The sequence below is a fragment of the Pyrgilauda ruficollis genome, unplaced genomic scaffold (genome assembly GCF_017590135.1).
Source record: "Pyrgilauda ruficollis isolate IOZ18807 unplaced genomic scaffold, ASM1759013v1 scaffold1, whole genome shotgun sequence".
NCBI lineage: Eukaryota > Metazoa > Chordata > Aves > Passeriformes > Passeridae > Pyrgilauda > Pyrgilauda ruficollis.
Window position 1 is genome coordinate 22,829,783 of NW_024508100.1, and position 12,259 is coordinate 22,842,041.

General features: G+C 40.8%; 1 protein-coding gene across 2 annotated transcripts in view; it reads left to right on the top strand.

Moving 5' to 3' along the window:
• Positions 1–5,377, top strand: part of PAICS (phosphoribosylaminoimidazole carboxylase and phosphoribosylaminoimidazolesuccinocarboxamide synthase) — a 40,007-nt gene extending 34,630 nt beyond the window's left edge. For both annotated transcript variants that reach the window (XM_041477181.1, XM_041477257.1), the window contains 5 exons: positions 43–156; positions 1,958–2,041; positions 2,145–2,325; positions 3,311–3,469; positions 4,136–5,377. In XM_041477181.1, the coding sequence (XP_041333115.1) occupies positions 43–156; positions 1,958–2,041; positions 2,145–2,325; positions 3,311–3,469; positions 4,136–4,302 (705 nt within the window). In that variant the 3' untranslated portion in view covers positions 4,303–5,377. The remainder of the gene's footprint in view (positions 1–42; positions 157–1,957; positions 2,042–2,144; positions 2,326–3,310; positions 3,470–4,135) is intronic.
• The last annotated feature ends 6,882 nt before the right edge of the window (positions 5,378–12,259 follow it).

A 12,259-nucleotide genomic window follows, 5' to 3' on the forward strand; every position in this document is an offset into this window, starting at 1 on the left:
CACTGTATAGTTACTAAAATAGAATTCTTACTGTCTTTTTAGATTGAATTTGGTGTTAATGTGCTGACAAAAGAAATTGTTCTTGCTGATGTTATTGACAACGATTCTTGGAGACTGTGGCCAGCAGGAGACAGAAGCCAGCAAAAGGACAAACAGGTGGTGCTTTAATCTTTACTTCTAAGTGAGCAGGGGAGAAGAATGAAGAAAGGAAAGCCTACAGTTTACCATCTGCTTTCAGAGTGGCTTTTTCTAGATGGTCTTACCTTGTTACAGAGTACTTTGTAGGGACCCTTGTGTCCAAGCCTGTTTTCATTAAATAGTTTATCTGGTTTATGGTAGGAAAAAAAAATCCTCTGTATATCTTCAGCTGGAATACCCAACAGCACTGTTGACTGGAGCTGTCATAATGAAGTGTGGGATTTCCAGGAATGATAAGGATTTCTGACTTGCACAGATAATAAAATAGTTGATAACAGATTGGTGGGAAGAATAGAAGCTTTGGTTCCTAGGTCTGCCTCAAAGTTTCTCAGTTTATTTGGAGATTAATTATTATTATCCTCTACTAGTAGAGATCTGGTGATACTTAAGAGGGAATTGCAGTGAGGATGCTTTTCTCTGTTATTTATTTTGGTTAACCATTAAATCAATAATGTTGCTTCCAAAAGTGTTGCTAATAGACTGTGCCCACCCACACATGAGGCCTGCAAACAAGTTTGAAAGAGAACTTGTCCTATATTTAAACTTAAAGCATTTATACTTCACAAATATCTCTGAATTAGCAGATGACTAGTTATGAAGGAACTGGTTTGGGAATGCTGTTGTCAGGAGTTTGTCATGGTTGTTGAGAGTACTGACAGAGACCCTGTGAAAGTGTTGCAGGCCACAGGGGAAGATTTCAAAGTGTACCTGGGAGGAAGGGTATTCATTTTAAATTGGGAAGAAAAACTGCTCTGTTGTTTACTTGACCTGAATTATGTAGTAGCATGCTTGAGTTACTTGCTCTTACAGTCCCCTAAAATAAGGTACATGATAATATCATGTAGAATCTAGGTTGGTACAGTGCTACTGCAGGCAATCATGTCATTACAAATCCAATTTTAAAGAAGTTGTGTGTTTTTCCTTAAATTTTCCCAGTGGAAAGCTTCCAAAACCTTAATACCCCTGTGGCTGAAAGTCTTTTTGTGTTGTAAATGGGCATAAATTGCAATGTAGAAGGCTGTTTATGCCTGGAATTGCTAGAAACTGTGCAAATATTTCATTTGGGGGTATAATAATAATTCTTACCAATTATGGTAGCAAAATAAGTCTTTTGTGTACCCAAATCACATTAACTTTGTCTGCTGGTTTTGGCTGGGGTAGGGTTATTTTTCCTGACAGTGGCTAATATGGGGCTGTGCTTTGGATTTGTGCTGAACACAGGGTTGATAATAAAAAGATGTTTTTGTTATTGCTGAGCAGGGCTTACACAGACCCCAAGGCCTTTTCTGCTTTTGGTACTGCCACACTGGTGAGGAAGTTGGGGGTGCCTGGGAGACTGGGAGGAGACACAGCTGGGACAGGTGACCCCAGCTGACCAAAGGGATATTGCAGACCCTGATAGGTGGCATCATGTCAGTATATAAAGTGTGGGGGAAGGAGGAAGTGGTTATGGAGTTGATGGCATTTTGTCATTTCCCAAGTCACAGTTATGTGTGATGGGCCCTGCTCTCCTGGAGATGGCTGGACACCTGCCTGCCCATGGGAAGCAGGGAATGAATTCCTTCTTTTGTTTTGTGTGTACAGCTTTTTGCTTTGCCTGTTAAAATGTCTTTATTGCAACCCATGAGTTTTCTCAATTCCACCTTTCAGATTCTCTCCCTGATCTCTGGTGGGGGAGTGAGTGAGAGGCTGTGTGGGGCTTGGCTGCTGGCTGGGGTTAAACCACGACACTTCAATGCTTTTATTTTCCTTTTTCCAGTCCTATCGGGATCTGAAAGAAGTGACTCCTGAAGCACTGCAAATGGTTAAGAGAAACTTTGAATGGGTTTCAGAAAGAGTGGAGGTACCTGTTTTTATGAACAACACATCTAGACTTTGATAACTGTGTGCCTTCAATCCTGTTAACTGCTTTTATTCCTCCCCTCCCTCTCCACTCTTTTCTCTAGTTGCTTCTAAAAACAAAGAGCCAAGGTAGAGTTGTGGTGTTGATGGGATCTTCTTCTGACCTCAGCCACTGTGAAAAAATAAAAAAGGCATGTGCAACTTTTGGAATTCCTTGTGAATTAAGAGTGACTTCTGCTCACAAAGGGCCAGATGAAACCTTGCGGATCAAAGCAGAGTATGAAGGTAAATGCCAAGAAGTACTGGTTTGGATTGACACAGCATCATGTTTCAGAATGACCTGGCAACTTAAAAGATTGATGTGGGGTTTTTCCATTTTTTGTTAAACAGAACACCAAGCTGTGTTAGAATTGTGTTTCACACTTGCTGGTAGCATGACTGCTCTAAGTAATTTTGGAGCAATGTATTGTCCTACTGTGCTGCCACACCTTCCATTACTTAAAGTCTAACCTCTGTTTTTATCCCAATATCAGAACTGCTTTGCCCAAGCCCTGATCACGTTAATAGATTTATTGTAGTACCTTGCTGGCAATGCCAGCTTTTCTGAAACAAAGCAGGGCAACATTTTCTCTAGCTGACTGAGTATTCTCATGTGTTATATTAGGCAGATGTTGCTCCCACCATGTTTTTCTGTTTGAGTAAAACATTCTTGCCTATTTAGATGCCATGAGAAAAAGATGCTCGCTTTAAATTACTCTCTTTGCCAACAAGACTTAACATCTCTTCAAAAGTGTTTATAGCCTAGCAGAGGAGATTCAGGCATTATTTATTTCTGTGGGAGTATACATTCTATGCATACCATTCTACTTGGTGAAACTACAAATGTAGTAACCATAGTTAAAACACTTACTTTGAGGTGAACTCTTTCAGATTTAAGGAGAGGAATACTTCCAGATGCCAGAGGTTTAATGGCTATGTTCTCTATAAAGCTAAGCAGCACCTCTTCCTCTGATAGAGACTTCCCCTCAGAGGCAGAATAAGAAATGCTAATTTCAGCTGTGTGTGGTAAACATAGCTGGGATTTAAGGATGTAAGATTTCTTAGAAGATATTTCTCTAAGGGAGGAAGTTGGACACAAAATATTAGTGCCATGTCATGGAATTGAAAAGATCACTGCAAACACAGTTGTGAACTCAGCCAAAGCTCCCATGAAAGCAAGTGGTAGAGACCAAGGTGGATTGCTTATCTCTGAATGTCTTCCTCCCCACAGGAGATGGAATCCCAACAGTGTTTGTTGCAGTAGCTGGCAGAAGCAATGGTTTGGGGCCAGTCATGTCTGGTAACACTGCTTACCCAGTTGTCAACTGCCCTCCACTCTCAGCTGACTGGGGTACTCAGGATGTGTGGTCTTCTCTCAGACTACCCAGTGGTAAGATGATCTTCAATTTTTGCTCTTGATCTGATCTAGCTCTATTTTTCTGTTGTTGTTCTATTGTACACACAAGGGGCAAAACATTGGAAAAGCATCTGGATCAGTACCAAGAAAAGTCTGTGGAAATATGTCACATGCAGGCTTTGACTTCTTAATAGCGAAAAGCCCAACAGACACAGCAAAGATTACATAGGAATAATCCTTATAAAAAGTAAACCTTGGCTTATCCTTGCTAAACATTTTATTTTGAAATTGAAAATAATATTCATGGTAATTTAAGTAATTGAATTTTGATGCATTTTCCTTATGATCAAAGATAAATAGTATCTTTCTCAATAATCAGTGTAGGTAAACCTCAACACTTAACTACTTATTCAGTGCATTTTTACCTGTATTATTTTTAACTTTGTTAGTAACTTGAGTGGAGGCTCAGAAATCTGTTACCTCTGCGTAAGGGAGGAATTTGCATGATGGCTTTTGGTGTGAAGTGCCACAAAGCAGTCATATTAAAAGTAATGGAACACGTGACACTTCACTGGCTTTAAAACTGGATCATGTGGCTCCTGGAGGCTGAAACAAGCCTTGTCTTAAATTGTTCTTCAGTGAAAATGTTTTGTTTGATTATAAACTATGCTTTAGTAAGTGGCATTCTCTTCTCTGCAGGTCTTAGCTGTCCTACTACTCTGTCACCTGAAGGAGCTGCCCAGTTTGCTGCCCAGATATTTGGGTTAAACAATCATTTAGTGTGGGCCAAACTGCGATCAAACATGTTAAACACCTGGATCTCCCTGAAGCAGGCTGACAAAAAACTTAGAGAGTGCTCCTTGTAAGTCACACTGACAAGTAACTGTTATTAGTTACACAATGATAATGGCGTGTGCATATTCATTGATATTAGGATTTACCCCTGGATGAGCTCAAAGGTCCTGCATCATTTCTTGCAGAAGAAAGCATTGTTAGAGCACAATAGGAAGTTTGTTGTGTCATCATCCTTCCCTTGTGTATTTTTTAATATAACAAGCAAGTAGAGATGGGGAAGTAGTATTTTAGGTACTCTTAGGTACTCTTTCTGTTGCTCCAGAATGGTGCTGTTCTGCTTTTTAGTCTATACTGTTAACTACAGACTATGTCAAGAGAATGATTTGGTGCAATCTAAATAGAATTCAACTAGTCTTCTGCATTTTTCTGTAACAGTAACATTCTTCCACAGTATTCATGTATGTCTTGAACTTTATTAACTGAACTGGACTGCTGACAAAAGCCAGTGGTGATGCTGTTCTGCTTGCAATGATGGTATGCTTTCTTTAGCAATAAAATGGCAACATATGCTGTATTAATAGGAAAAGTGTGGAAAAATGTTTTAAGAGCCTGAAATAAATACATGCCTTATTTTAAAAATGTATATACATACATGTATCTTTTTAAAAAAAATACGTATGTGTATATTTACCCCATTGATATCTTTTGGATTGATGTGATGAAGTTGACACCAATTTGCTTGTTCATAACAAGCCATAAATACAAATGGCTTGAGTGACCTGTAACTTGGCTTGTTGCCCGTTTGCTCTAACCTTTGCCTAGTCCAGGCTTTGTCCTTCTAAATACTAGGCAGATCTACCTTCAGTAGTTCTGTAGGGGCTACGTAATGATGTTGGACTGTCTTCATACACTTCAATAACTATAGCTATTCTGTGTCTATATTTCCTCACTCTGTTTCTGTGGAAGTTTTACTGAACAGGGGAACAAATACTAAAGCAACAAACTTCTGGGGGGAAATCTAAGCATGACTTTATTGTCTTTGCACACACCAGTCTTCTGAGTAGGTAAGATTCTAACAAATATGCAATTACTCAAAGTATGTAACACCTATGATTTTACAATTATAAATAAACTGTTGAATGCAAATCTGCTTCATGGAGATTTATTGAATAAGTATACTCAAAAGTAGCTATCAGCTGTGGTATGTAACTTCAGGACTGCAAATTAGGTAATAATCTTGTAAGGAGCTTATGCAATAAAACCTGCATGGAACAGTATTAGGTGACAGCCTTCAGAAAGATACTCTGCTACTTGATTGTTTCAGGAGTATTGCTTTGTTTATGAAGTACTCCTCTGCGATGGTGTGGTAGGTCAGGCTTGCCCTGTAGTGTGAGTAACTGGATTAAATTTTGCTGCTGGCCTTCTTCACAGGCACTGACCACATATTATGTGTATCTGTATTGAAGAGCTCTAAGCAGTTTTCCCTTGAATGCAAGGGTTTAAAATTGATCAAAGCTTATCCTAAACTAAAAGAACAATAATTCTTTTCTTAAGCATTAGGGCAGTTGCTTTTCTAATGCTTTTTCTAATTTTGAACCTCTAAATGAAACATCAATAATAGTGAGGATTAGTGAAGAACAAAGAGGCTAAAATTCCTTTGTGGCATGATCTGGATGAGGGCATTTAGTCTATTACTACCAAATTTGCACATAACATCAAGTTGGGTTGGCATGTTGATCTGCTGGAGGGTAGGAGGGTTCTGCAGAGGGGCTGGATTGATGGGCTAGGGCCAGTGGTATGAGGTTCAGCAGGACCCAAGTGCTGGGTCCTTTACTTTGGCCTCACTAACCTGATGCAGGACTACAGGCTGGGGGTAGAGTGACTGGAAAGCTGTCAGAAAAGGAGCTGGGGGTGCTGGTCAACAGCAGCTGAACATGAACCAGCATGTGCCCAGGTGGCCAAGAAGGCCAGTGGCATCCTGGCCTGTTTCAGCACTCATGCAACCAGTAAGACTGGGGAAGCAATGATCCCCCTGCACTGGTGTGGCTGCAGCTCGACTGCTGTGTCCAGTTCTGGGCCCTCACTTTAAAAAGGACATGGAGATACTGGCACATGTCCAGGCAGGGGCAGCAAGGCTCACGAGTGCTCCAGGAAACGTGTCCTGTGAGGAACAGCTGAGGGAGCTGGGATTGTTTAGCCTGGAGAGGGCTCAGGAGGGCCCTCCCCACCCTCTGCAGCTCCCTGAAAGGAGCTCTAGTGAGGAGGGGTTCAGGAGATGGCCTAAAGCTCAGATGGGAGATTCAGATTAGATACTGGAATTTATTTTTCATTGCTAGTGTTGTCAGGCACTGGAATAGGTTACTGGGGCGAGGCGGTGGAGTCACCATCCCTGGAGGTGGTCAAAAGGTGTCTGGATCTGCTACTGGGTGATAAGGTCTGATGGTTTAGGGGTTGCAGTGGCAGTGCTGGGTGGATGGTTGGACTTAATGATCTTAGAGGTCTCTTCCAGCCTTGCTGACTCTATGATTCTGTGCTGTATTTGTGGAAGCATTGACTTCCAAGTAAAGATCCTCAGGACTGTGGGTTGTTTTTAGCAAGCAAACTATTTACCAAGTTAGTACTTGCCTGCATACTTGCTGAGGCACATCTGAAAGCACTGCCAACAGCTCTCCTGACAAGACACTGATGCTAGCTTCACCTAGCAGGAGAATTAATGGGTGAAGAGTCCATGCTCTTTTGTTGGCTTGGGTGAGTGAATTGGATCATCTTATCATCTTGTAATCAGACAAGCAGAGGGGCCAACAACTGTAAAGGAGATTGTAGCATTTCTTCCTCCTGGAGGCAGCAGTCTGCTCACTCAGCTGCATAACAATACACAACCTGAGGGTGAAGTTACACAACAGGTGAAGGTGTGATTTCCTATTCTGCCCTACCCAGCACTACACTGGGTGTTGGCTCTGATGGGTAATCAACCTGACAAGCTTACCAGCCACTGGACTACCCTAGCACCATGCTGGGATACACAACTACAGCCAGCCACTGGTGTCTCTTCAGCCCATAGTGCTGTGCTGTCTGTAGTCTTCTATGCAATAACAATTAGTAATAGATGATGATTTGAGTCCTAGCACCTGAAATACTCAGTTTGATCTCTAGATACTCTACTCACATTACTTTAACCTGGATTATACTAACTTCATTTGTAAAAGTGTGCCAATTTACGTGAGGCATGAGCATGCTAAGTGCTTTAGTTGCCATAGTGATGGTCATTCTTCAGCTTTTGGATGGGGTGGGTTGTTTGGGGGGTTTTTGTGCAGTCTGTATTGAACTTTCTAGTTACAAATGCTTGCTTGAGCAGTTGCCTTGCAAAGCACCAGGACACAGCAGCTGACATTAACAGTGTGCTGCTGTGATCAGCAGACAAAACCTGCAAAGTCTGTCATATCTGCAAGGATTTTCTATAGCTGCCCTAAAGGTCAGCTGTTTAGTTTAGCTGAAACTTCTTCACAAAGCTTTTGCTGTGGAATGAATATATTTCCCTTTGATCTGGCATTCCAACTATTACATTGATGCAATAAATTGAAAATTGCTGCAGTCAGAAATTGTTCTTGTAGCACTTGTGCTTTTTTGGTCCAATTTTAAAAACAATCCTAACAAATTCTTGAATAAAAAAGTGCTTTTATCTTCACAGAAATTACTGTGTAGAGCAGTTAATGAAGTTTATTTGTATTTGGTAAATTGAGTTGAAATACCTGTAATGAAGGTCTTAAGCACCTGCTGTGGAATTAGGACCCTGAATTAGATCATGTGCTAGTTAGCAGTTACCTGCTTAACAGTAAATGTTCTTTAAAGATATCAGCAAAGAACTGTTTGGACTTAGCAGAGGGAAGTGCTGATGGCAGAACTTTTTACATTCCTACACTGCTGAAAGGTACAGGTGAGTGGCAGCTGATGCTCAGCCTTGCTAACGTAATTTCATTTCTACAAAAAAAGCCATACCCAAAGAATCCCCATTTTGTAAAAGTGAGGAAAAAATCAGTCATGGCTCCCACAGGTTTGTTCTCCATCCACAGCTCAAGGGTTAAAGGTTATATCCAGAACACTGAAGGTATGTTTTTAGCATCTGCTGCTGTGGGGAGCTGTAAAAGTGAATTGAAGGCATAGGAGAGAATGTGCTTTAGACTTCTTGGGGCTGGCATTAAAGCAGTCCCTGTTTTAAAGGAATTCACACCCAAAGAAAAATCATGATTGTTCCTCCACTGGGGTCCACATTTGGACCTTTTCTTGCAGCCTCAGTGATTTTTTTAGACCTGCAACTTATTTGTGAGATAGTGGTAGAAATTCTGAGCCATGTTTTAAAATAAAATCAGAGGTGCCAGTTGCACTGTAATTGGATTGTGTTGCAGTTGGCATTTTCATCTGTGTATTTTCAGATGACACTTCCTGTTCAAAACTTCCAAAAGCTTACACATGTTTGCTTTTTGGGCTGAAGTAAAAATAAAATGTAAATGTTGGAACACTCAAGACTTGCTTCAAAGTATGTACTAGAGGAGAAAGTTATAAAAGTTTCATCAGGGGTTAATAAAAAAATCCCAACAAAAACAACAAAAAAACCCCAATACAAACTCGGAATTTCCTGCAGAGCTGAAATACCTCTAGAATTGTATTGCATTCCCAGTTCCCAGATCTCTGTTCCACTTGTGATCTAAATGTGTGCATTCAAAGCTCCTCACTCTTGCTGCTCACTGGCTACCTGGGTGAGAGGGACCTAAAGCCACTTAATCATCTCCTTGTGCACTTTTGCAGAAGCATTTTAGATCTTACCAGGGCAAACCAGCCTCTTAGTAATCATCCTTATCAGGACACACAAAGTTAGTGTTCCAGTGGGGACCTCAAAGCACATCTATCCACACAAAACCTAACGTGCACTGTACATGTTAGAACAGCCACCCTGATTGTAAGCAATTTGATCCCCTTACTACTGGGGGAAAGAACAAAACAACCTTTCCCTCAATTCTTAGAAGTGCTTTAACCACCACAGGCATGCAGAGATCTGTGGGAAGGAAAGATCACCACCTCCCCTTTTCCCCCACACTGTCTCAGTTTGTTTCCTTAAGCGAGCTTGCCTCTAGAGCTTTGGGTTTCTGCCTTGGGAGTCGCACAGCAGGCCTCAGACAGGTCCCGTTATCCTTCTTCTGTAGGATGACTATGAAATGTCAGTTCAGCTTTCTGCTCCCCAGAAAGGGATCTGAATACCTGAATGGTATTCCCTGAGTGCAAAGGTGATCTTAGACTTCTTGTTTCCTGTGGGAGGTAAAATTCAAAACTTCTTTAGGAAGGAATCAAGATGCATTTGCACAGAAGTTGGTAAAAGAATGAACTGTAACAGCTTTTCTCTCTCTCTCCCCCCTCCTGATGACAGATGTCATCACCAGTAGGAGGATATCTTCACAGAAAAGTAGTACAGCAAACAAGCTGCCAGAAGCTCAACAGATGCTTGTGAATATCAAGCATTAAGTTCAAGTCTTTTTCAATGACAGAGCTTTTCACAGAAAAGAATGGGCTGTCGTTCACTTGGTGTTTCCCAGACCCCAGGATTTCATCTAACAGGCAGCTGAAGCATCTGGTGAACAGGTCTGATATGCTGGCAGAGGAAAGAGAAAGGGCTCAAGGAACCCTCAGTCAGAATCAAGTGAGTGCAAGAGGGGGAAAAAAAGGAAGAAAACAACAACAACAAAAAAATTTTAAAAAGAAACATTGCCCCTCACAGCACTGTCAGGGAGACTCTAGTAGACCACTTTGCCCCTCCTATAGCTCTTTATGCTGATAAAAATATTCTGACAGACCAGAAAGCTCTTGAGCACAAGGAACCAACACTCACTCTAATGGACAGTGTAATTAAGATACCAAGCTCTAGTGAACTTGTTTGGATTGGAAAGTGACTGTATTTATCTTAGTACGGCACAGCCTTTGGTTTCCCATTACCATAATTTCCCTTTTCTAACACTAAACATCAACTAAATGGCCAGTTTCATAGCTAGTACAGGTTCGTATTCAGTATGCTTTAAAAGTTATTTCCAATATAGGACATCCTTCCAACTTACCAAACAAAGCTAAACCCTCAACTGGAATTGTGAAGATTTCCTTACCAACTTCTTCCTCTCTAACACTCGGACATTTTGTCCAAGAGCCTGCTATATGCTCATAGGCATTTCTGACTCAAATTTAACTACAACACTTCTACAATCAAGAGTGGATTTTTTTAAAATTCATGATGAAATCCTGCTACTTGTCTTTGCTCGTAAAAGCAGTGGCAGTCATGAGCAGACAGGAAAGCATAACTTCACAAAAAACAAGGGTCAATGGACTCTATTTTGTTTTGTTTTGTTTTGTTAAAGGCCTTAGAATATCTTAAATACTATGATTAAGCATTGTACACCTTTAGGTTTTTTGGGTTTTTTAATCGTAGAAAAGTACATAAATGAAAGGATAATGGATGGACTGCAGCATGATACCATGGATATTTCATCTACTAAGTGGAAACCCTTCCTATTATAAATCCAGTTGTAGATAGCCAGGTATTGAAAAAACATCACAGCCTTGGTGAGGTGCCGGCCAGGCAGATGTGGTTTGGCTACTGCTCCCGACAGTGCTCAAAGGCAACCATTCTCTCTGGGAACTGTCCCTGCCCCAGTGTCAGCTGAGCAGAGCCTGGTACTGTGGGGCTCCCTCCTGCTGCTCCCCAGGACTCAGCTGTGCAGGTAATTCTACCCTACTATACTGTCTCATTTGTAATTAATGCAAGTGAGTCTAAAGCACAATTTGAGTATCTAGCAGATATTTACCTCACCCCACATGTACTGATGCAGAGCTCTATGGAATGGAGCTAAAAAACCAAAAGGTGACCAAATTTTGTAAAGCATATAGCAATGTTTGAATCTGGCCTCATCTTTCATGGGGTTCAGAGCAAACATCTTTCTAATAATGTTCAACATAGTTTCAAGTTTCACTCCCATCAACGTCTTACAGTCATCTTTGCACATTGTCATGAAAGAAACTTAGGGCCAGTAAAAGGCCCACAAGGAAATAATTTGTTCGAATTAATGTGACAAATGCTTGCCAATTGCCAAAATACAAAATAAATTAGATGGAGAAATATGAAGTTGCTATTTCATACCAAGAAACGGAAGTTTCTAACCTGAATGTTCATCAGTGCTCATCCAGGGCAGCAAGCTGCTACAAGAAACAACATTTGGTAAAAGGCTGGAGGTAAATATTAATCATAAATTAGGAATTTCAGTGAGCTCTCTGGCCCATAATTTAAAAAAAAAACTCTGAAGAAGTCCTTGCCAAAATACACATCACTTCCAGGCAGGTATTTCTGAGTATGGTGACTTCACCCCATCACACTGAAGTTTATGAGCTCTCTCCTATTAACACACATGCACATCCAATTCACTGTATAGTTATTTATGGATTGCCAATCTTTTGAGACACACTGAATTTTGTTCTTATGCTTACACAAAGAACATTTCTACATCAACTTGTCAATCTTATAACTGAACAAAGAAGGCACAATTTAATAAATAAGGTGCTCCAACAGTAATTTACAGCAACTCCTGTTGGCTGGTCCAGGGGTGCCGCCCAGCAAAGGAGACTCCCTTAAGTCTTGAGGTTGACTCTTGAGAGGTTGACTCTTTTGTTTACTGTTGCTCATCATCAGGTAAGACTAATCATTAATGGTGTTGTACCTTGCCTACATAGGAAGTGAGCTTTCCCCTTTTCCCCAAGTCTAGATCACCTGCATTGCATTCAGGCTTAATTACATTGATTTTGAACCTTACTATAACAATATAATGTGATCAAACTTTGTCCTTAGCCAGCTGTTGTTTTATTGTTTGATAGCTAAAGAACCCATGCTGTGTGATGGGGGAGGGAAAGAAAATTTTAAAAATATCTGTAATGTAAGAAAGTGCTCCCCAAATTCAAAATACAATGTACAAAGTACGCATGGTACTCTCTCCGACCTAT